At 45.0% G+C, this 23,040-nt stretch overlaps 2 protein-coding genes across 2 annotated transcripts; one reads left to right on the forward strand and one right to left on the reverse strand.

Moving 5' to 3' along the window:
• Positions 1 to 7,089: 7,089 nt before the first annotated feature.
• GRPEL1 (GrpE like 1, mitochondrial) lies at positions 7,090 to 13,759 on the forward strand. The gene is made up of 4 exons (XM_030948222.1): positions 7,090 to 7,203; positions 8,320 to 8,488; positions 10,005 to 10,086; positions 12,536 to 13,759. Exons 1-4 carry the CDS (start codon positions 7,133 to 7,135, stop codon positions 12,880 to 12,882), a joined length of 669 nt encoding a protein of 222 aa, XP_030804082.1. The 5' UTR covers positions 7,090 to 7,132; the 3' UTR covers positions 12,883 to 13,759.
• Positions 13,760 to 15,606: 1,847 nt separating this feature from the next.
• Positions 15,607 to 21,361, reverse strand: TADA2B (transcriptional adaptor 2B). The gene is made up of 2 exons (XM_030948428.1): positions 21,086 to 21,361; positions 15,607 to 19,866 (listed from the first exon to the last, which is right to left on the reverse strand). The coding sequence occupies exons 1-2, from the start codon at positions 21,353 to 21,355 to the stop codon at positions 18,874 to 18,876; spliced, it is 1,263 nt and encodes a 420-aa protein (XP_030804288.1). The 5' UTR covers positions 21,356 to 21,361; the 3' UTR covers positions 15,607 to 18,873.
• Positions 21,362 to 23,040: the final 1,679 nt, after the last annotated feature.

Raw genomic sequence — 23,040 nt, forward strand, 5'->3', positions numbered from 1 at the left:
TTCTGCCTTGGAACTGCCCCCAGTTGGGAAATTATTCCTAACAAACCATAAGCTGTAACAACAAAATTGCCATTAAAGCATAAATGTTTTCTGTGCTATGTTCTTGCTTGACCTTGCTTGTAGCTGTGCTGGCCAACTGCTAACACAATCTACATAGTTTAGCTGGAGTTTATGGAGAACTTGGCTCTGAAACACAGTTATTTGCAATGCAGAGGACCATGAGAACAGATCCTCTGAGTTTGTCATGCTGTCTTCTGGCAGAAAAGTACAGCATCTATTTACAGCTCTCAGAGTTATCTCTGAATCCACAACTTCTTGTTTATCCATATTTTATTCTCTTGGGTTTGTACCAAAGTATTAATAACAGTTACTGAAAAACAACCAACAGTCCCAAGCAGCTCCTTCTGTCCCAAATAATAGAAGAACTGTCAGATCAATGTGTAGACAGTTACTAATTTATCTGCAGAGCAGTGTAGAGCAGCATGAGATAGAAGTTGCCTCAGGTACTCCAGCTTTCCAAAAGCATAACCAGCTCAGAGTTAATTAGCATGACAATGTACCAGGACACTTCAGCAGGTTGTCTAGCTGGAACAGGATTCTTTGGTACTTGCTGACTACTGTCAGTTTTTGACTTATACCAAGTTAGTCTGGGTGGATCTGTCCTACAGAGCCAACAAGACTGTATAAATAGCACAAATACATCATTCAGTGCATGTGCTTAATGCAGAATGGGGAAGACCAAGGCTCCAACAGTTCATAACTGCACGATTCTATTACAAATATTTTTCCTGTGCATTGCTATTTTACTTGAAGTATTCTATGATTATATGATTCTTACCTTCCTCAGCATCTTCAAACTTGCATGTCCCATTCCAAGGAGGGAGCAGATTTTTACAGCTGTAACATGACAGCAATTTTATTCATTAAGACTTTGCCAGCCAAAGCACTTGGGGAATCATAAAGAAGTTATACACACATGAAAAAAGACACAATAGAAACATATATATATATATATTTAAAGTATCAAAATACAAATTAAACAAGCAAAGAAAGGTGGTCTAATAAAAATACAGACATCAGTAGTCATAAGAAAAGCTATTTCTTTGAAATGACAGAGCCTGCTTTGTTTAGTAATTATGATGAACTAAAAGAGAAGCCTTGCTGGAGCAGGGATTCTCCACCTCGATGCTTTCTCACAGCACAGGCATAATTACCACCCAACACCAACACCACGGAGCAGAGCAGGAGGTGCTGTCACAGCATCTCTAGGGATGTACACAGTGCTCTTGAAGCACTGGTCAGAATCAAAAAGCTGAAGATGTTCTTGATCACAGTGAGATCTAAAGGACACAGCTTTGGCAAAACCCAGGAATGAGTAAGCAGAGATAGAAGCAGTGTGTTAAAGAGATTCTTCCATTCTAAACACAGCAGATGTGGTGATGGAAAGTGAAGAGCAGAAGTTAAAAGAGGAGGAAGGAGAAAGAACAACATAAGGACAAAAGCCAAGGACCAGAGATGTGTTTTAGTGGCAATGAGAAACAGCTCATCAGATCAGATCAGATCAGAAAACAGTGCAGAGACCAGGAGCTGGCAATGGAGCCAGAAGGGAAGACTACATGGTTTCAGCTACAGCAGAAGAATTCCTATTTAATACCAATCACTGAAGTACAGATTTAAATTCTTGTATTTTATTTTATAAACATCTAGCACAAGAGCATTCACAATGCTGAACCAGTAATTTTCATGCAGTTTCTGGTGACTAATAACACATTAACCCGAGGTGATTCATGACTCTGAGGTGACCTTTAGAACAGCAGTGGAAGTGTGACAATTGTTTAAAAACTTAAAGCAGCCATGTTCTTGCTTTCTGAACAAGGTGCAAACACTGTGGATGTAATTAAGGGCTTTCCTTCAGCTCTGTCTGTATCTGCCTGGCATGAGATTCACATTCTAATTTTATATCCAAAACCTGGAGATATAACATAGTAACAGAACCCAAATGATTTTGAGGCAAATCTAACAAAAAGACACACTTGCCTTAAGTGTTATTGGCCTAGCTTTAATGATGATTGAGCTCCTTTAACACGGTTGAAATTGCACCTTCCATGCTTGTGGAAAGCAAACAAAGTGTGAAGCATTCATTTTAGGGACAGGTTCAAGTCCAGCTTCAGAGACTATGATCTTCACACAAAGCACCAAAAATGTGTTAGGCAGATTCTCATCACATGGCAAATTTTTGAAAGCTTTTTATTCCCTCCCACTACAGTATTTTTGGCTGAACTCCTTGTCCCCATGGTCAGACTCATCTAGCCAGATTAGGATTAAATGGAGCACAGCAGTTGTCCCACAGGAGTGTTCACTCTCTCATTAATTAGGCATAGAATTACAATTAAAAGCTCTTACACTTTCTAGAGTTGAATAAAAGCAGAAGAAAATATTTTTAAAATTTTGCTTTACACTTCTTCCATTCATAGCTTTTCAAAACCATTGCACAACGTCAGCAGAATGAGAATCCCCTTTTGTCATCTATCTGGGAGCTCAGAGAGCAGCCTATGGGACTGCACTGGGATTCTGAGCCCTGAAACATTGTGATGAAACAGAGCTCCCTGCACCAGCCCAACCAACCCTGCCGTTCAACATCCTGCCAGTCATCACAAAAAACATGTCATAAGCAAAGGAGAAAGTCACACCTGAGCAATAAACAGCCACCTCAGGCTTTTGTGGTGCTACTGGCAGCCTATTTGCCAGCATCTGGCTGGCAATCCTTCACTGTACAGCACTTGCTCTGACTAATACAAATCACTTGTACACAAGGCAGCAGAAACAAGCTCACAGCAACTAATTCATCAAACCTTAAAGAAAAATTAAGAGAGGAAAACGTAGATCTGAATGTCAAGGTACCATTCCATTGTTAGCCTGTGTGCAGAAATAGAGACCAACAACTGCTCTCTTCTTGGCAAATCTGAATGTGACCAGAGAGCTGATCTCCCCTTCTGTCCAATTGGTCTGGTAAACTGAGAGGCAACAATTGATTTTTATGAAAAAAATCTTAAGAAAAGCCAAGACACCACACTCAAAGAATCACAACAGATTTGACAACACTTCTCTCAATGCTCAATAATTTTGTCTCAAGATGGAAAGCCACATCAGCATAACAGTAAATTATTCCTGTGCACTTGAACAGCTTGGTTCTGACAGGTAACTAAATAAAGTAAGATAGACAATGCCTGATTGTCAGAGTTTTTCCATTTTTATCACTCCAGGAATGCTACACGAGGCATACACGAGTGTCCACAACAATATGAGGACTAAGAGAACTGTAATAGATAGCCAGATTTGTAAATCCTTGGGATACCAGATGACTTATGCATTACATTACAATAAATTGCCTCTGAAATTGTGGCATGCTGCTTTGGGGACGGAACACTTCGGTGTCCTCCCAGGAACAGAACTTTTGTTTTTCTAAATTGCTCTAATTAGCGCTCTTCAGAGCCCTGTGGCTATAGCTATTAGCTTTCCAACACAGCGACAACATTCTCCAGGCAACAAGATGGTTACAAAATACACCCTTCAAACTAGTTAGCAAAAGGCTATGGAAACTCAAAGGTACTCCTTATAAACAGAGCAAGATGTATGATTCTGTATTTTCAGCCTAAGGAGAAACCAGGCAGAATGTAAGTATTATACATTCACTCTTGGGAGAGTTTTCTTAAAGTGTTTACATTAAAAATAATAAATTCTGAATGTACAGATTAACTATTTTAGGACTGCTCTAATTAGAAACAAATAAGGTTGTCTCCCTACACATACATCCCAACCTGCATTTCAGGATTAAAAGTTTCTGAATTCAAGTACTGATTTCAACTTTATTGTCCTCTGTCTGAAATGGACCCATGGAGTATCTGATTCTCAGTCTTGATAACCCTTACAGAAGAAAAACTGCTATTATTTTATATACAAGGATCAGTCCCTTAATTTGCTACTAGGCATCTTCCCAGAGCAGACTATGGAACATGTGGCTGTGTGGTCTGATCTGTGATCTTTTCTAAAGGGCAGAGGTACTAATGTTTGTCTTCACTGCTGTATGGTTCAGTAACAGTCTTACAGCTACATTATTATTTTTTAATTTGATTTAGGTATTTCCTGGTAACTGGCCTGAAAGGTCACTGCTGGAATATTTACAGAGATATTTTTGGTGGTTCCTCCCCCCCCACCCCAAGCTTGCTCCCACCACAGCTCAATATTTGGTTCTGGCTGGGATATAACATTTGATTGGAGAAGATACAATAGCCTTTTTCCTTTACCCTTAAAACATTAATAAGAAAGTTCATATCTGAAAACACAAATGTAATGACATTCTGTTTGCTGCCTGAATATCAGTAAACTACGTCTTAGCATTAGGACTATGAACAAGGTTCAGGTTTGGTTTTTTTTAGAGAAATAGAAATGCCTTAATTTTTCATTTCAGTTTTCAAGTACAGATCATAGATTTGTGGCATTGTTCATCTTGAAGGATTATGTTCGTGGTTTTTTTTACTGCAAGTGCAATACTAATAATAAGATACTTATTCAGTTGATATTTTGAATTTTCAAAATATCACAGAAATTCCCTCAAGCTCACTACACAACTTTCTTGTAAGGTCCTGAAAGATTACTGACTGCCCTGAATTGTAGTTGTAGAAATGTAGAAATGAGGTTAAGTAACTGCCCAAGACCACAAAGTTAATCACTAGAGGAAGTGGGAATGCTATCCTGAGTATTTCATTCTATCACTAGCTCAGAGAAATTAGAGGTTAAAATCACTTTCAAACCACAAGCTGAAAAGTGGCAGCTGGTTCACAGAATCACAGAATATTCTGAGATGGAAGGTACCACAAGAATCAGAGTCCAAGTCTTAAGTGAATGGCCTGTGCAGGGATGATGGTTGACTGTTTAGAATTCAGAATAAGCATTATTTATCTTCAATTCATATTCAAACCCAGTATTTATGTGAAGAAGTAAAGATTGTTTAATAGGGAGAAGACTGGATGAGAAAAAACTAAGCTTACTCCTGAACACTATGACAGCCAACCAGGTCCAGCAACAGATGCTGAATACTCAGCAGCTGAGTTTAAAAATACCTAACTCCTGAGCTGACTCTGCAATAAACCCAGAACAGCCTGCAATAGCCTGAGGCAAAACAAGACATGAAAAAGTCTTGAGTGAGACAGTACTTACGGCCAACATCAGCCATGATGCAAACAAGCTTCAGTAAACTTGTATGTTCTTCTTCTGAAGCTGCAGATGTTGTTTGGTCTTGACCCATCAGCATCTAAGCCAGCTGCAGGTTTTTCATGACAGCTGTTCAACTTGCACAACTCACAACAAAATGAATTTTCACTATCCCTTGTCTTGAAAAGTTACTTGCAGAAGGCCAGTGAAATGTCATTTGGGGTAAATGGCTTCTAATCCAAGCAGGGTATTGCACCAAAGTCTAATATACATCCTCAGTTATTGACATATGTTGGCAGTGGGTTCTTCTCAACCTTTTGTTATCAATTCTGTGATTTTGTGATCAATCATTAATCAAGCACAACTTCCAAAGATGGTGGGCAGCAAAGAAATGGAGACAAGATGAAACAGGAATCTACATCCAAAGATGTGGGGAAAAAAAACTCACAAGAACTATGAGACAGACAGACTCCTTGTCTAGGTTTTTCAAGGAATAATCTTTTCAGGAAACATTTTTAAAACATCAGACCTAAAGATCCAGATGCCTTCTCTGTCTCATTTCTTCATGGCTTTCAGTACATATCATCCTTTATAGCTGCTCTTTGTTTTCTCCTTGTTCTCTATGATTCTTTCTTATCATTATCTTAACAAATTTCCTCAATTATTTATTTCAGTATTTCTGAGGATAAAATTTGAAATTTGTGGCTTATCAGCTTTCTGGAAAGCAGATACTGACCACCACTCCATGTGGACAGGATACATCCTTCCCCTTTGCTGTGTTATGGGAATGTACCAGTGTCACATCACAGAACAGCCACGGGCAAAATAAGGCTCAGTGGGATCTAAACTTGCAGTGTTATGAGGCCACTGACCTGTTCCATTTATCCTGCTTTCTGCACAGGCTGTGGCACAGCCCAGGCCAGATAAAGCAATCTGCTGAATAAAGGCCAGGTTGGAACCTTGGGGTACCCCGGCAAAGTTCCACTGTACCGAGAAAGGTCCCACAGGATCCTCATGCAGCGAGCCAAAAATGTCTTCTACACCTTCTTTTTCAGTATGCAGTTTAATTTTTCACTTAAGTATAACAACTACTAAATTTGCATTATGGAATTTGCATCTTTATCCTTCAGATTTCATTTGGAGAGTGCACAAACGTGTGCAGGAATCAGGCTAACAGCTGGTGTTCAGGCATCTGTGCATAACCCAGCAGTCAGCCTCACGACTGTGCAATAAATACGTGACCCTGATTTATTTCCCCCTCCCGTTTAACAAGAATTGACAAAGCAACAGAGGAACTGCCCGAGTTCAGCACCACGGAGCAGGGCTCCCTCAGCCTCCGGTTACACAGCACACTTGCACAGACAGCTTGCACAAGCAGGTGGCCCAACCTGGAACTAGTGGATTAGCAACATTATCCCATTTAATGAAAGCTCAAGATTTCATTAAATGAAATTATTGTCCAGCAAGAGTATACACAGCAGTTACAGCGAGCGTGTGTGGATCGAAACCTCTCTGTGGAGATTTGCAAATTACTGACGGGCGCTACAAGGTGTTATTGGTAACGGAGTTATCCAGCACTTAAAATGAACTAAAATCTTCAAACTTGTCCAGTCACAGCTGGGACAGGAACAATGTCGATCACGCCAGCGGCCCCCACAGGACACCGACTTCACCCCCCCGCCACAAAATGGCGGCCGGCGCGCGCCCCGCCCGCGGCCCCGCCCGCCGCGCGTCACGGTGGGGCGAGGCGCGCGCGCCCCTCTGGCGCGCCCGCCGCGCCCCGGAATAGCCGCATGTTCGGCCCGGGGCGGCGCGTCCGCCGCGCTGATTGGCTCTCGGCCGCGTCACTCCCGGCTCGCCCGCTCGCTGATTGGCGGGCCGCGGGGGGCGGGCCGAGGCGGCCGGCGGGCAGGAAGGCGCCATGGCGGCCGTGGCCCAGTGCGTGCGGGGAGCGCTGCGCCCGCGCCTCCCGCTACTGAGCGTCGCGCTGAGGTGAGGGGGCTGCGCCGCGCCGCTCGCCCGACACCGGGTATTCGGGCCGGGGCCGCGCTCACCGCCGCACCGGGAGGAGAGCGAGGCGCGGTCTCGCCGCGCTGGGGTCCCAAGCCCTGAGGAGCCCCGTGCGACAGCCAGGCCAGGCCGGGCCGGGGCCTCCCCCATCCCCCGCCGCTCTTCCCTGCTCTCCCTTGGCCTTCTTCGGGGAGCGGGCCCGGCTCGGCCCGGCACTGCGGGGAGACCGGAGGCTCCAGGCCCGGAGCGTCCATGAGGCGGGCGGGGATAGAGCCCTTGTGTGAGCGCGGCCCTGGTCCCGCAGCCTTGTCCTTGGGTGGCTCGGCTCGCTCAGCCTCGGGAACGCCGCGGGGCATGAGGAGCCATTGCGTGTGCGGGCGGGCCCGGGGGTGCCGCTGTACGGGGGGGACAGGCGGCCCGGGGGTGCCGCTGTACGGGGGGGACAGGCGGCACGGGGGTGCCGCTGTACAGAGGGGACAGGCGGCCCGGGGGTGCCGCTGTACAGAGGGGACAGGCGGCCCGGGGGTGCCGCTGCAGTGAGGGGACAGGCGGCCCGGGGGTGCCGCTGTACAGAGGGGACAGGCGGCCCGGGGGTGCCGCTGTACAGCGGGGACAGGCGGCCCGGGGGTGCCGCTGTACAGAGGGGACAGGCGGCCCGGGGGTGCCGCTGCACAGAGGGGACAGGCGGCACGGGGGTGCCGCTGCAGTGGCCAGGCCCAGCTCTGCGCCTGGCTTTTCTGAGAGGCTCTTGCTGGCGATTGCATCACGGAATTTGTTTCTTCATAGAGCACCGGGCTGAAAACGCGTACTGCCCTTGGAAGCTCTGTAAAGTTCTGTGACTATAAACGGAATGTAGTAGACACTTAGAAGCTGATACCTTGCAGCAGTTACTTACTGCTACAGTTTAAATGGTCGGAGATTTGCTGCTTTTGATGGAGCGTACTGCACGCAGTATTGACAGGCTTAATATTGTATTAATTTGTGCTTTGATACGAGAATTTTGTGGATGTTATGTGTCAAAGTGTCTTTTATGTCTAGAAAATGCTGATCTCTTACAAAATAAGCAACAGAATAATAATGTCCATCTTTTTGCCTTAGAACATCTCCACGACTGCTTTGTGCAGCAACACAACAGAAAAATACTGGTCAGAACTTGGAAGAGGACCAGAGTCAGGGCCAAAATGAGCAGAAGGTGGAACCCAGCTCTGCTGAAAAACTGCTAGCTGAAGAAAAGGCCAAACTGGAAGAACAACTAAAAGAAGTTACTGTAAGTGCCCCTGGGTCATTAGGTTGCACATGTTACAAGCTGTGTGCCCAAGAGCCTGCACTGTGGGTTCTCAGTGCACAGTCTGGATATGGTTATGTGACTTCTGTTTAGTTGTGTAAAATCCACAATTTAATAATTTCTTTAAACTTAAGAGTACATGTCCTACAAGATCTGGGATGCATTCCTGGTCAAAAATTAAGGTCTTGGATAATTTCTTTCCAGTTTCTGGATGGAATTGGACCTTTTCCTGCCAGAAAACTTGTTACTGATTTTCACATAGGTTTTGCTCAGTGAAGTAATTTCTGGGAGCCATGGAAGGGTGTGAATGTGTCTCTGGTGTGTGCATTTCTGTGTTAACAGTAGACTTCATGGAAACAGCTGCTGACTTTCCAAAGGTCAGAGTTAATGGTGCTTAGCTTTTGTACAATAGTGTACTTAGGCCGTAGTTAGGAAGTTTCAAACTTTTTCTGTTGGAGAGCCCTTCAGACTGGAGGCTGAAGTGTCACATCCCTTCTGTGTGGCCTCGTGTATCTTGCATTCTCTCCTGTGCACAACTCCACAGCACAACTCCTTCAGCAGCTGAAGGATGCCCTGAGAGATGGGAGGTGGCATTAAGCTAAGATATTAATGAGTGCTTTATATAAAATGTCTTTCTGACATTTGAGACTTCAAGAGGTAGCCCAGACCCTTCTGTAGAACCAGCACCTGTGGATCGTATATGGACTGAGTTTGCTTTCTGTTGCCCTTCCCAAAGCTCTACAGGAAAAATTGGAGATGTCATTTAATGTCTTAGTTTGCTGTTGGTTGTTTAATGCAGCTCTTCAGGCAGCTTGTTGACTATTCTGTTTTGATATTCTTCACTGGCATTCAAAGCTCAAGCATGTTCAGGGTGGAAGCCATTCAGGGTTAGTGGGTAAAGCACTCAGTGTGAATTTTTATTTTACTAATTTTATTGTATTTCACATAGTAGTGCATCTCCTGGTAAATGGCCATATTTCTGGGAATAGATCAAAACTTGACCTAAACAAGAGAGGAGTTAGGCTTCGTGGTTTATAAAGGCTGAGAAAACTGAAGGCACTCTGTGGTGTTTATGGAGGAGGAAGAGGTGGTTTGAAAGTCATGGCTGGGTTGAATCTGATTTGCTGTAGTGTCAAAGTACCTCGTGGCTGATGAAGGATTTCTGGGAGCACACAGCAGAAAAAGCAGAAATACTGGGTTCATAGAACTTTATGTAGCTGTAGAGTGAAATTTTTTTCCAGTTAATCTGTTGACAAATCCGAAGAGTTTGGAAAACCATCTGATTTCCTTTCCCTCATTTCTGTCCTTGTGAAGTGAAGCAAACTTTTGTCTTGCTAGGAGGGATGGGGTGATAATTGACATGTTCTTTCAGATTACCCTAAATGGTGGATTTAGGGTATGAAACTGTTCAAAATGCTGTTTTATACTGAATATGCTGCATTATTGTCAGCTGCCTGACTAGGAGGAATAACTTCTGTTACTTCTTTTTCTTCCTTAGGAGAAGTACAAGCGTGCCTTGGCAGATGCAGAAAACGTGAGGCAAAGAAGCCAGAAACTGGTGGAAGAGGCAAAGTTATACGGTCAGTGGAGGCTCCTGTGGTGTTTACTCAGTGAGACCCAGGAAATGCAAAACCTGGAAAAATGAAGCTGACTGGCCTTGCAGTATTGACAAGTTGTACTTGCCAGTGATTCTGACCACTTGCTTAAATAATGCATTTGAGGCAGAGAGGTTTGAACAGTTCCTCAGCTTGCATCAGAATTGCGACCATCTCCCCAGCCAAGGGCAAGACTTAAACTGCTGAAGTCAACATGTGACATTTTCTCTAAATTTGGTATCTGGTTTCCTACAATGTGTACTGCATGTGTAGATTTTTTTTTAGTAAGTTTTGCAGCCTGAAGTTTGCCTTTTTCATGTATTTTGGTCTCAGATATAACCAAGAGCATAGAATATTGGTTTGCCTTCTGGTTTGGGTTTCTGGTTGGTTTTTTTTGGGGGGAGGGGGGTGTTTGGTTGTTTGGGGACGTTTTTGGGGGGTTGGTTGGTTTTTTGGGGTTGGTTGAGGTTTTTTGTTTTGCTTTTTTGGTTGGTTTGGGGTTTTTTGGTTTTGGTTGGGGGTTTTTGTTGTTTTTTGTTCTTATTGTTTGTTTTGAATTTGGTTCTTTTTTGATTTTGGGACATTTTTGTGGGGTTTTTTAGCCTTTTACAGTTGAATAACTGTTCTGTTGAAGACGATACCTTTCAAATAGAAGTAATACCACTGAATGAATGGATTCTTTTCAGTGGTAGAAATGTACAATCACTGGCTGTGAGGAGTGCTAGAAGCACATCTTCCTTCAAGAGCCAGGCTAGTAGCATCTGATTTAGCTTTTGACAACATTTCCAACACAAATCTGTAAATCAGAAGTTGTGTGCAAATGCTGCAGCAGCAGAGTGCTGTTTTATCCTGGTGTTTGAAAAATGAGTTGCTCTTTTTCACCACAGACCATACACAGCTGTATAGTTGAATTCTCAGAACTCAAGTTCTCATTTCTGAATACAGGGTCTCCAGTTAATGTGTACTGTAAGAAAAGTACATAGTAGTACTCTTGCATTCTTTTTCATGGACGTTTGAGTGCTTCATCCTGAGGTTGATTTGCAATAAGCATTGTTTCACTTGTGTTCTACATACTGCAAAGGACTCGGAGTCGTGTCTGAGCTCAGAGGTGCTACAGTGGAAATTAATATAGTTTGAAAACTAGATTGCATATAATCTGTAAGTTTTATTGCTTGTGCATGGCAAACTAATTTCTGAGACTTGCATAAATTCTGAGTTGCAGTCACAGATATTTGCAAACATAATGTATGCAATAAAAAAACTGAACCAAACCACCTTCTGAAGAGTTTGGTTATTTGGTTTGGTCCAGATAGCTAGACAGCTGATTTATCTAAATTTGGTACAGTTCAGCCCCAATCACAGCTCTAGTTTCTAGTTTAAAACTGTGACAATTTTTTTTTCAGATTATTGGAACTACTTGGATATTGTTAGTTACTGTTCTATAAAGAGCTTGAGTCTCTACAGGGCTGTGCAGTTGTTAGAGAGACCCTTTCCTGACAACTAGCTGATCCCACAGATCTTGTAAGGTGCTTCTACAGTTGTGGGGGGTTTTTTTGTTTAAACCAAAGATGTGGCCTCTGGTAATGGTCATATCACTTCTTGGTAAGGAAAAAAAACCCCAACCAAAATGTGAGCTAGAATTAAAAAGGCTGAATCCAGCTTAAAAAAACCCAACAAAATAAACGAAAACCTAAACTGAAACTCAGTGCTGTTTGTCCTTTGCTTACCTCTTTGTAGAAATGTGTTAATTTATTGAACTGTTTTAATTTTTTCTTGATTGCTAATGCCTTAAGTGAGATTAGTCCAGGTTCTCTTAGTGTGAGCCAGAGAACAGCCTCAGGACAAGGACTGGGATTTAATTGGGAATAGCTCAGTATTTGCAAGGCACAGCTGATGATTCTGTAAAAGAGCTTTGTAGAGGGAGAGAGAGGTGCAAGTTCCTTTCATTCAAGGAGGAATCATTGTTCATCTCTTGAAATCCTCATGAGTCTGATTACATGCTTGTCTTCTGCAAATCTTTTTATGACATCAGATTAAAAGGTAGGAATAGGGCAACATAATGCTTTGAATGTTAGGTGATGAGAGAGACATGAGAAAACTACTTGAAGCCATCTGAAGGTTTTGGTAACTTTGGTAAGAATTCTGTTATTGTTATGTCATCAGCCTTTTAACTCTTTTGAGTTAAAATCACTTTTTTGTTTCCATAGAAGTAGAGGAGATGGTGTGGATTTCAAGGTATCTGTAATAGTTCTTTATTATCATCCAAAACTGGAAAGGATATTTTACCCCAAATGATTAGAGTATCTCATATATTCTTTAAAGTCAAAGAGTGCAGGTTATTGCTGTAGCTTTTGGGGTTGTGAGGTTGGGGGTTTTTAACACTTGTTTCCCTCAGTGGAGTAATCCCATTCTCTCCTCCTTTATACATTTTCAGGGATCCAGAGCTTCTGTAAGGACTTACTAGAAGTTGCAGACATTTTGGAGAAAGCAACAGAAAGCGTTCCAAAAGAAGAAATTAAAGACGAAAATCCTCACTTGAAGAGCTTGTACGAAGGTCTTGTCATGACAGAAATGCAGATTCAGAAGGTGTTTAAAAAGCATGGCCTGCTCAGACTGAACCCTGTGGGGGCCAAGTTCGATCCGTACGAGCACGAGGCGCTGTTCCACACGGCCGCCGAGGGCCAGGAGCCCGGCACCATCGCGCTGGTCTCCAAGATCGGCTACAAGCTGCACGGCCGCACGCTGCGGCCCGCCCTGGTGGGCGTGGTCAAGGACGCGTAGCTGCTCCAGCTGGGGCTTTCAGATGCCGTACAACTATTAAACAGCTGGATGGTTTTTCTCTCACACCGTGCTTCCCTCGTTCCTCTGCTCCCTGAGAGCGTTAAATGAGTTGGTTGAGGTTTCCCAGTGAAAATGAAGTAACCGATGAAATTCTCCTGCTTAGTGGCCTTCGACATCACTGTTCCATGAGCTCTTCTTCAGTGTGAAGGGAGCCATTAAGCCCTCTAATGCTTTAGATTAGATAATGTTTTATACAACTATTGCTCCTGAGATGGTGAATTAAATTGAAAAGAATGAAGCGCTCACAAGAATGGTGCAATTTCGAGTTTATCACTGTGTGTAGATTGAAAATGCAGATAGTGGTTCAGACACTTCCTTTGGTTTTGTAGAATCTCACATTGCAGAAGTGGGTGATGTAGTACAAATAACCTGCCTTCTGCAAGCACCCATCAGCTTTTACACACGGATGTGACGAATGCCCTGTTTTGTCTATTCAAACATAGTCTCTCAATAACTGAAACTGAAACCTGTGTGAATTCTGAACTGTAAATAAATGGCAATGGAGATTAGATATCTTTTGTAATTGCTCAACCCTTTTGTCCTGTACTAATGTTGAATCAGGAAAACCATCTAATACTTGTATGGCATTGAAGAACCAATAGAATTTATCCTATCTCTGGATTTTTAATTTAATGTTGTATAAATTGGTTTAAATAATTTTTATAGTCTTATAACTTCCAGCTTTGCAATCAGTTTGTTATGCAAACTGTAGTTACAATCCTGATGAGAGCCAGAACACCCAAAGAAGTGCATTGCTGAGAGTTTGGTACATGATTTCTTTTAGACTTAGATAAATAATTGCATGTAAGTGGCTCAAACCAAAGTGTGAACTTAGTTTCATTTTCTTTATTTGTTACATTTACTCAGCTTGGATATTGGGTTGCACCAGAACTTTTCTCCAATGCAGCTCTTGCCATGTCTGATCCACCTGCTGCTCCCAATCCTGCAGAATCAGCATAAAATACAGCACATGATTACCTGAATGACATTTGTCTGGTCACCTGGAGAGGAGCAGGTGGAACCTGGCAAATTACACAACTGACAAAGGATCTGTCCTCTTGTATTCTGAAAGCCCACACTGTTAACACACAGGACAGGATCTTCAAACGTAGGGAAGTTATTAGGTCCTGTAAAAAGTAAATACTTCTGGACTTTTTACCATGTTTCTGGTTATTGTGGATTAAGGAGCGTCTTACCTTAAAGTCAGGCATTGATTATATTTTTTGTGATTCAGATAGAGAGTTTCCAAGAGCTTACTGAACACTGGACCTACTCATGGTGAGAAGGGATTACTCATTCCTTAAGACATTCTGCCCAGAGCTGGTTTCCTTCATGGGAATTAGGCAGTTAACCAGGAACAGCCTAAATGCACAAAACTATTTGGAGGTTAGTCACGTTAATCATATTTAAGGATTCATTCTTTCTCAACTCTACAAAAGAATACTTTGACTGGGCAGAGGAAGGAGAGTAATTATCTGATGTGTGAAGACAACTACAATGTTACATTTTTTTAACTAATCAAGTTCAGGGAAAAAATGCAAAGATCAAGTTTAAAAATAGAAGGGGAGAAAAGGGGATTCCATATACTAAAATTGAATTTGGAAGTATCTTTCCTCCCTCTGGGTTTAAGAGCACACTGTAGTTGTGTGAAGTAGGATTGAAGAAATTGTGTTGTTGCACTTTGACTGGGACCTGTTCTCACAACTGATGTCAAAAAGGGACCAGGTTCCATTTTATATACCTTTAAAGACCTGTCATGTGTTGTTATGTCCCCTCCCAATCCCTCTCGATCTAAACTAAATGTAATAGTAATGTCCTTAGTATAGAAGTTTTTGTAATAGAGTTAAAACAAAGGGACACATTGTTCCCTGGCAGATTAAGATTTTGTTAATGAGCTTCCCAGTGCTTCACACAAACTGTCATTTTTGGGCTACATCAGTTCATTAGGGGTGTTCTCAAACACAAGCTCCTGTTAATGTCCAGCACAAGGGTCATCTTTGAAGCTGGTAACGGAGTCTTTCATTTAAGTGGTTCCCCTGCCCTGGCCTGCCCTCAGAAAGGCTTTGGCTGGAGTGGTCAGTCTGTGCACAGAGCCCAGGAAGGAGCACTGAAGAAATCAAGGAACAGAAGAAGGCAGTTCTGAAATTTAAGCACCCAACAAAGCTACCACCAGTATGAGCTATCCCATACACTACATCTCCACCTATCACATTTAGCTACAAGGCAGCTCCAATTGTTACTGCAAAGACTTAAGCCATTTTCCTCATTGCCCAAGCTACATTATTAAATCAATCATGGAAAGAAACTTTAATAGAAGTTTATTTACCAGTTCACAATGGAAAAATTAGTAAAATGCTGTGTGCACAACATCAGTTAGGCTTTGTGTGATTTCAGCACAGGTGTTTGTGTGTCTGGCACAGCTACAAATGTAAACTTCAAATGAATGCAACATTCCCTTTAAGGAAGAAAGAAGCTGATGAGCTGAACATGCTCATGGGGTATCTTGCTTCACAGCATTGAGTGTGACACTCAATGACGCTTAGGAGTGACAGGGGCACAGGCAAAACCATTTTGTGAGAAGAGTAAACCAGAAGGGTCATGAAGCCTGCTCCAGTTGCAAAGAATGCAGCAGGGCACAAGGGAATAAGGGCAGAGCTTAGTTTGGGAGATTTCCTAGGCAGTTCATGGTCACAGCCTGGTGCAAACCCACAAACCCTGCTCTCACTGCCTGCTGGGCCTGCCAGGAGCAGGGGCACGAGGGGCTGGAGCCAGAGCACTGCAGCATCTGAGCCCAGCACTGGGCAGTGCACACGGAGGGAGATGGAGGCTCCCTCCAGCACAGCCCTGGGATGGGACACACAGCACAGCCCCCTCCCAGAGCACAGGATCAGTATTTTCAACAATTTAGTGTTGCTTTTCCATAGGCTTACATCAATGGTGTTAAGACAGATACTATCATTAGTAATAACTTTAATTAGAAAAGTCAAGAGCATTAAGCATATAAAACACCTTGTCATTAGCAACATGAAGGCTGGATTATTTGTACAGTACAGGAAGCACTTCCAGATCAACACAAAATACAAGTTGAAAGAGCTCTTTGCCATCTCAGCCCCTTCACCACAGAAGAGAAGCAGCATAGCTGTAGTAAATTGCTGGATTAACATTAACTGTGTTTCAATTTATAAGCAATCAAACAGAAAACCAGCAGCTCATAACAAAGGAATGCTTAGACTAAATCAGTTCCATGTGAAATATGGAACAGCAGCATCCTCTAGTGCAAGTCACCTTTAAAATTAAAAGCATAGCTGAAAATGAGACATTGCTTCTAGGGAAGCCCGTTCCAAGGGACTAATATTTGCTAAAGCAAACATTTACCACCTTGAGTTAGCTTGCAAGTACAAAATAAATATTGATATCCATATTGCATACATTAAAAATACTTTTATTTTACATTCATTTTGATGTTCAATAAGTTACATCTAGCACCAAAGAAACATTTTGGAGGGGTTGAGGAATTGAGAAGCTACAAAGTGGAAATGCAGAATTCACTTCAACATTTAAATGACTCATTGGTGCCTAGATTTTCTCCTAAGTTATTGTTCAGATGGGCTTTATGCTATTGCTTCAGTTTTAACTTAGATGTGCCAAAACAGTATAGAAATATGAAAATCACAGAATTAAGGGAAAAAAACCCAGAAGAACCAAAACCAAAACAAATCTCTTAAACTCCCAGCTACATGCAGAATTGAGGCTTCAAAACAGCATGTTATGGCAGTTAAGTAACAAGTTACAAGAAGAACCAAATTGCATAACTACAATGCTGAAAAGAAAGACTGAGCTTCCTTCCCACAGGAGCAGGACAGAGAAAATAACCAAGGGTTTACACCTAATGAACTTGTGTGCTGCTTGTACATGCATATAGGGTGGAAGTGGTTATTAAAGCTACTCAGCACACTGCAGTTAGCTCCACTGCTGCCAAGAAGAGACAGTTTTGTCTCGAGTATGCCACAACAAACCACTTACAAATAAGCCAAACAAAGTATTACATCCCAGAGGACATAGCCCTTACCTTTTCTGAAGGGACATAACATAAACTCTAAAGAAAAAGGCACTAGAGTTTTGGTTTCTTTTCCTTAAAAATGCTGGCTTTGTAATTGTACCCCTTTTATTCTAAACTCACTGGTAACACTAGTTTGGTAATGCTGGATGTATTAAATGAAACCCAGTTCTGATCAGAATACCTCTGCCAAACTGCAGAATTAATACTGTTTCAAGATTTTGTGGTATCCTCACTGACTACAGCCCAAAGCATCAAAGCAAGATGACATTTCCAGGTCTTGCACTTATATTGAAGCCAGTCAGGTTCCAAGTTTGGTACACCTGCACTCTAGACCTGCCCAGCCTGCCTTCAGCCACAGCTTCCTGCTCCAGACACGACCAGCAGGGAGGCTTAGGCACAACTGTGCCATCTTCCAGGTGGCAAGCACTGTTTTTTATTCATTTGGTTAAATACCAGCAGGGAACTGAAGGATGAAATGGGCATAAAATTTTTTTCTAATCCTCCTTTAACACCTTTGCCTTAATCACCAGATCTTACTAGAACAGCACTGTGGGTTGGGCATTTGTGTTTCCCACTGTGTTCCATCCCAGCTGGTGCTGGCTCCAGCAGCACTCCAGGCAGCAGCTGTCACAACTGGGGGAGATCCCTCCCAAGGTGCACTGCCCTTCTCCTGTCAGTAAGCTCAGATTCAATGTGCCTGGGCTGGTACATTTCAAGGTATGTGCTATTAGAACCCTGCAGTGGCTGGATTAAGCACTCCAAATTTAGGAACGCTTTGTGCATTTTGACCAAATCTGCATCAATTGTTATTTTTCTTTTTAAAGACCAATCTCAGCCATCACACCTTGAGAATCTTGCTCCCTTTCCCTGACTACCCAATGAAATTCAGGAGGCAGCTACACCTCCTCAGCCTCTATGAGCTCTGCAGTTAAGATCCCAAAGGAGGAGAAGCAGGCTCCCCCAGTAAGGAAAAACAGTGATTTTGCTGCCTGAGGCTCTCAATTTCTGCCAAACACCTCACTGCCTACTCTCCCAAATGCCATTTCTGGCCCAAATCAGGTACCTTGCTGTAGCTGACCCCTCCTCTGGAGCAGAGCACCACAGCTGCTGGGGACTCCTGACACTCCAGTACCAAGCAGGAAACGTCAGCTCTTCAGCGGGGTCTGTTTCAGGAAACTCAGGTCAAAACAGTGCCCAGATCAGCTGGAGCTCTTCAAGAGCCCCCTTCCACAGCACAAGTCCCTCAGGCATCTCAGCTACCCCATTTCCTTCCTTCCTTCCACTCCCTGCCACGGCTCAGCCCTGCTGTACTCCCGACAGGAACTCTCATGCCCATGCCTCGGCTGTAGTTACTAAGGAGAATGTTCCAAAAGCTTCGCACTGCTCACAAAAGTCCCTGCTCACCTGCTCCTGAGCACAGGACTTCTGTAAGCTTCACTCTGCTGCCAGCATTGTGCCAAAAAAAAAAAACAAAACAAAGGGTGAAGAAAGTTTCTAGTGAATGAAACTATCTCCTACCTTCAAAGAAAAGCAAGGATTACACTGATATTCATTTATCCAATAGTACGGACTAAAGCAACTACTCTGGGCCTACCGGACTTGAGTAAGTTCACATGAAAAAATCTGTTCTAAGAATGTACCAAAAGCAGTGAAATCCAATGTAGAAGTTTCACAATTAAGTATTATCCATGATCCAAAGCAAAAGTCTACTTAAACCACCATGGATCATGACGACTGTGGAGGTTTGTGTATTTGCTCTTTTGTGTTTTTAAGCGACATGGTTTCTGTATCTTTGGGGAGGGAAGGAAAAAATAACGGAGTCCTTGAGGCTGTAATGGGCCTCTGCTGTGTTTTTTGAGATCTGCTGAATTTCATGAAGCATCCCTGGATATCCAACCACTTTCTGTCAGAAAGTTTAAAATCCTTTTCTTCAGTACCTTATCTAAGTAACTGGGAAGGCGACTCTTTGAAGGAATTCCTTGTCTTTTTTGGAGATGGTCTTTAATGATGATAGTTTTTACAGTCACATAACGTGCAGGACTCAAGTTCAGAGAGCTGCAGAGCACCTTTTCCCTGTCCGACAAGAGTTCAAAGCCAGGCAGGTTTTCAATGGCAGCAAATTCACCTTCTTTGCCCTCTTCCTTCCCTCTCTTGGAACTAGCTATGTTCTTGTTCTCCTTCCTCTTTTCCCGTTTGTGCCGGGCCGCCTCGTACTCCGCCGACTCCTCCATTTTGGTGATGCCGTTCCGCCGGTACCGCTGCAGCTCCCGAATCTTCGCTCGAAGTATCCTCTCCTTGTGCATGTTCTCAAAGAAGTCTTCAAACTCCTTACAAGACATGAACTGGTACAAAGGCCTCAGTTTCAACCTCAACTCCTTCTCTTCCTTCGTGATCTTCCGTTTGGGAGCTTTCTCCTTGTCCTTTTTATCCTTCCCCAGGAAGGCCGGTACCAAGTTATAATCTCGCGCGATGTTCTTGCGCCGCTGCCTCTCCTTGAGCTTCCTCACATACATGTCCACGTGAGCCCTCTTCAGCTCGATCTCCACGTCGTCGTCGTCGTAGTTGACCGAGAGGCCGCTGATGAGCGTCTCGGCGTCCTGGTCGTACTCGATCTCGTAGTCGTCGCGCAGGGGCATGTAGCCCAGCTGCTGCTGCTCGGCCACCGAGATGTCCAGCGGCGGCAGCGGCGTCGTCAGGCTGGGGGACAGCGGGCCGCCGCTGGGACACGTGTGGTCCGTCACCCTGTTGGGAATGGTGTCAGGGATGCAGGCCTTGCCCAGGTTGCCGTGGATGTACATGCTCACGTAGTGCTCCATCACCTCCTGAGGTGTTCGGGATGCGCCCACGTGAGCGGCCATGTCCTCCTAAACAGGAAGAAAGGAGGAGTGATGAAACAATTCCCAGTACTTCTCCAGCATAACGAGCACTCAGGAAAGAGCACGACTTTCTCCTTGCTCCTCAAAAGCCAACTCCCAGTACCTAAACCTCTCTAGCAACACCGGCCCCATTTCTATCAGATCTGCGATTTCAGCCCTAGATGAGCACTTACAATGCATGGAGGCAGGTAAACCACAAAAACAGCATCCCACAAAGACAGCTCACCATAACCAGGAAGCTTTCCAAGCCCCAAGCCAACACCAACAGCGCTGTACCCCATGGGTTTTGCTTGTTTATATCACATTGCTGAGGAACATGGAAATAAACAGTATTTACTGTAAGAGTAACAACTTTTATTCTTTTCTAGTTATTTAAGAACTAAGCAAGCTGCAATAATTGTACACCTTCAGGTTTTGAAACAGTCCTTATATTTAATGAAGCAAAACATAAGTAACAACAAATCAAATAAATCAGAAATGAATCAAATGGTCCAGCAGAGGGCAATGAGGATGACCGAGGCACTGGAGTGTCTCTCTTACAAGGACAGGCTGAGGGACTTGGGCTTGGTCAACCTCCAGAAGGAACAACTGAGAGGGGACATCACCAAAGTCCATCAGTATCTGAAGGGAGGTGTCAGATGGACCAGGCTCTGCTCTGTGGTGCCAAGCAATAGGACAAGAGGTAACAAGCAGAAACTGATGCACAGGAAGTCCCACATGTACGTGAAGAAGAACTTCTTCACTGTGCAGGTGACTGAGCACTGGGACACACTGCCCAGAGAGGCTGTGGAGTGTCCCTCACTGGAAATAGCCAAGAACCGTCTGGCTGCAATTCTGTGCAATGATGACCCACTGGAGTCCTTTCCGCCCTGACCCACTCTGTGACTGTGAGACGCTTTCCTCCTGCTGCATTTAACCCCAGGTCTGGCTGTGCAGTGCCGCCGAAGGCGAGCAGCCAGCCCCAGCCGGGACACCCTGAGGCAGAGGCTCAGAGGCAGGTGCCAGGTCTGTGACACGGACGGGCTGTGGGGAGGCAAACGCCGAACCTGGAGCAGCGACAGCTCCGAGCTGCGGGTGCGCTCGGAGGGAGCCCGCGGGGAGCGAGGGGCAGCCCGGGCTCCGCAGCGCAGGACGCGCCCCGGGGCTGCTGTCAGGGCCGCCGGCCCGAGCAGGAGGATCGCCCCCGCCCCCGTCCCTCGGCCCTTACCCAGTTGCCGAAGCCGAACTGCTCGATGGCGTCCAGCAGCAGCTGCTCCTCGCGGCTGCTCCAGCCGCCCTCGGCCTCTGCGCCCCAGAGGGTGAAGCGGCCGCCGTCCACCAGCTGGTAGCCGTGCCATCGGCGGTGCGGGCCGATCTCGGCGCCGGCCGAGAAGCACTCGGGGCAGAGCTCGATGTCGGCGCACTCGGTGCAGCGGAAGCGCAGCGGGCTCACCTCGGCCAGGCAGTACACGCAGTACTTCTTCCCCAGTTCCGCCATCTTACCCCGCCCGCGCGCGCGCGCGGCCGCGCCCCCGCCGCCCGCGCCGCCAATGGCAGCGCGCTGGGGGGCGGGGCCTCGGCCAGCGCCGGCCAATGGGACCGGGGCTGGGGGGCGCGGGAGGTGTCAGCGCGAGGAGGCGGCTCCGATTGGCCGAGCCGGGCCCGTCTGTCCTTCCCGCGGCCAATGGGAGGAGCCGCTCCGAGCGGAGCCGCGCGCAAGGGCCGCCCGCCAGGGGGCGGGGCCGCGCACGAGCAGGGGGCGGGGCTTTCGCGGGTGCCCGGCAACGGGGGAAGCGGGGCCGGGCCGGGCCCGGCGGGAGGAGCCTCGTCAGTGTCATTGTGTCAGTGTCAGCGTGTCAGTGTCCGTGTGTCAGTGTCCCTGTGTCAGTGTCATTGTCAGTCAGCGTGTCAGTGTCAGTGTCAGTGTCATTGCCAGTGTCACTGTCTGTGTCCTTGTCAGTGTCAGCGTCAGAGTGTCAGTGTCAGTGTGACATCCCAAACGGAAGCACCTCTTCCCGAGCAGGCGAGGAATAAAGAAATAAAGAGATTCTTCTTTTAGTTCTACTCCTCTGGGCCCACGCAGAAAACATCAGGCTGAGATGTGAAATCCAAACTGTGGAACCACCATGAGTGCTCGGAGAGAACGGCTCAGTGCTCCCTGCACTGCCAGCACGTGAAGGAAGAGCTTGACCGTCTGGGACGAAATCCTGAAGCTCAAAAAGAACGTACCGAGTGCAGTCCATATTCTCAGCCAGTTCATGGAAAAACTGGAGCTAACGGAAGCTGAAAGTCAAGGCAGAAAGGCTGAACTGGTGGGTGTGGAAAGGCATCAGAGGAGAGCAATATCCTCACCAAAACAAAGCCAGCCAGACAAACAACCTGAAAGCCTGTGGAGAAACAACCTAGAACTGCAGCAGAAACGGGGGTGCTTGGAACTGAGATACCACTGCAGGATTTCAGGTGAAATACTGCAGAGCTGCTGAGTCAGCAGCTGGAAACACAGAAACGTCACTATGGTGGGCTGACCCCTGCTTGTAGGGGAGTTCAGATAAAAAGCCAGAAAGCAAATTCCTCCTTCTTTGCTGAACATGACTGAAGAAACTTGGAATTATTTGGGTAAACAAGTAAAGTAAATCTAGTTTTGAACAAATGTGTGCAACTCCTGTAACAGATACAATACAAATCTCTTTCAGTATCAAATGGGTGTTAGAGAGAACAAATCTGATGCCACATTCCAATTCTGCACATCAGTGGAAGAAGTGGGACAGCTGCTTGCTGGATCAACCAGAACCATGGCAGCCAAGGCTTTGCCTGTGTTCTGCACATACCCTTGTTGCACAGATACTGCCAGAGTTCTCTCCCCCCTCTTTTATTTGATCCTTCAAACTCTTTTCATTTCAGCAACAGGAAGCTTCTCCACTTTAAATTCTGAAGTTATGCCTATGTCAGAAGTAAAACAACACTGCCTTAACTTCAGCACAAAATACTTTGTGATTATGAAACTTGAAAAAACCTAAGATTTCTTCTTTTGAAACAAAGCCAGGATAAGGTATTTAAGCATTCCTGAACTTCAAAAATACAAGAAGGTGTATTTACAACTATTTTTCATCATACATTTAGCAGACCTCAGGCCTAGTCCAGAGAAAGATGTATGAAAAGGGATAAAGCCACAGGCACAGTAAG

This window comes from Camarhynchus parvulus, chromosome 4 (assembly GCF_901933205.1).
Source record: "Camarhynchus parvulus chromosome 4, STF_HiC, whole genome shotgun sequence".
Classification (NCBI taxonomy): domain Eukaryota; kingdom Metazoa; phylum Chordata; class Aves; order Passeriformes; family Thraupidae; genus Camarhynchus; species Camarhynchus parvulus.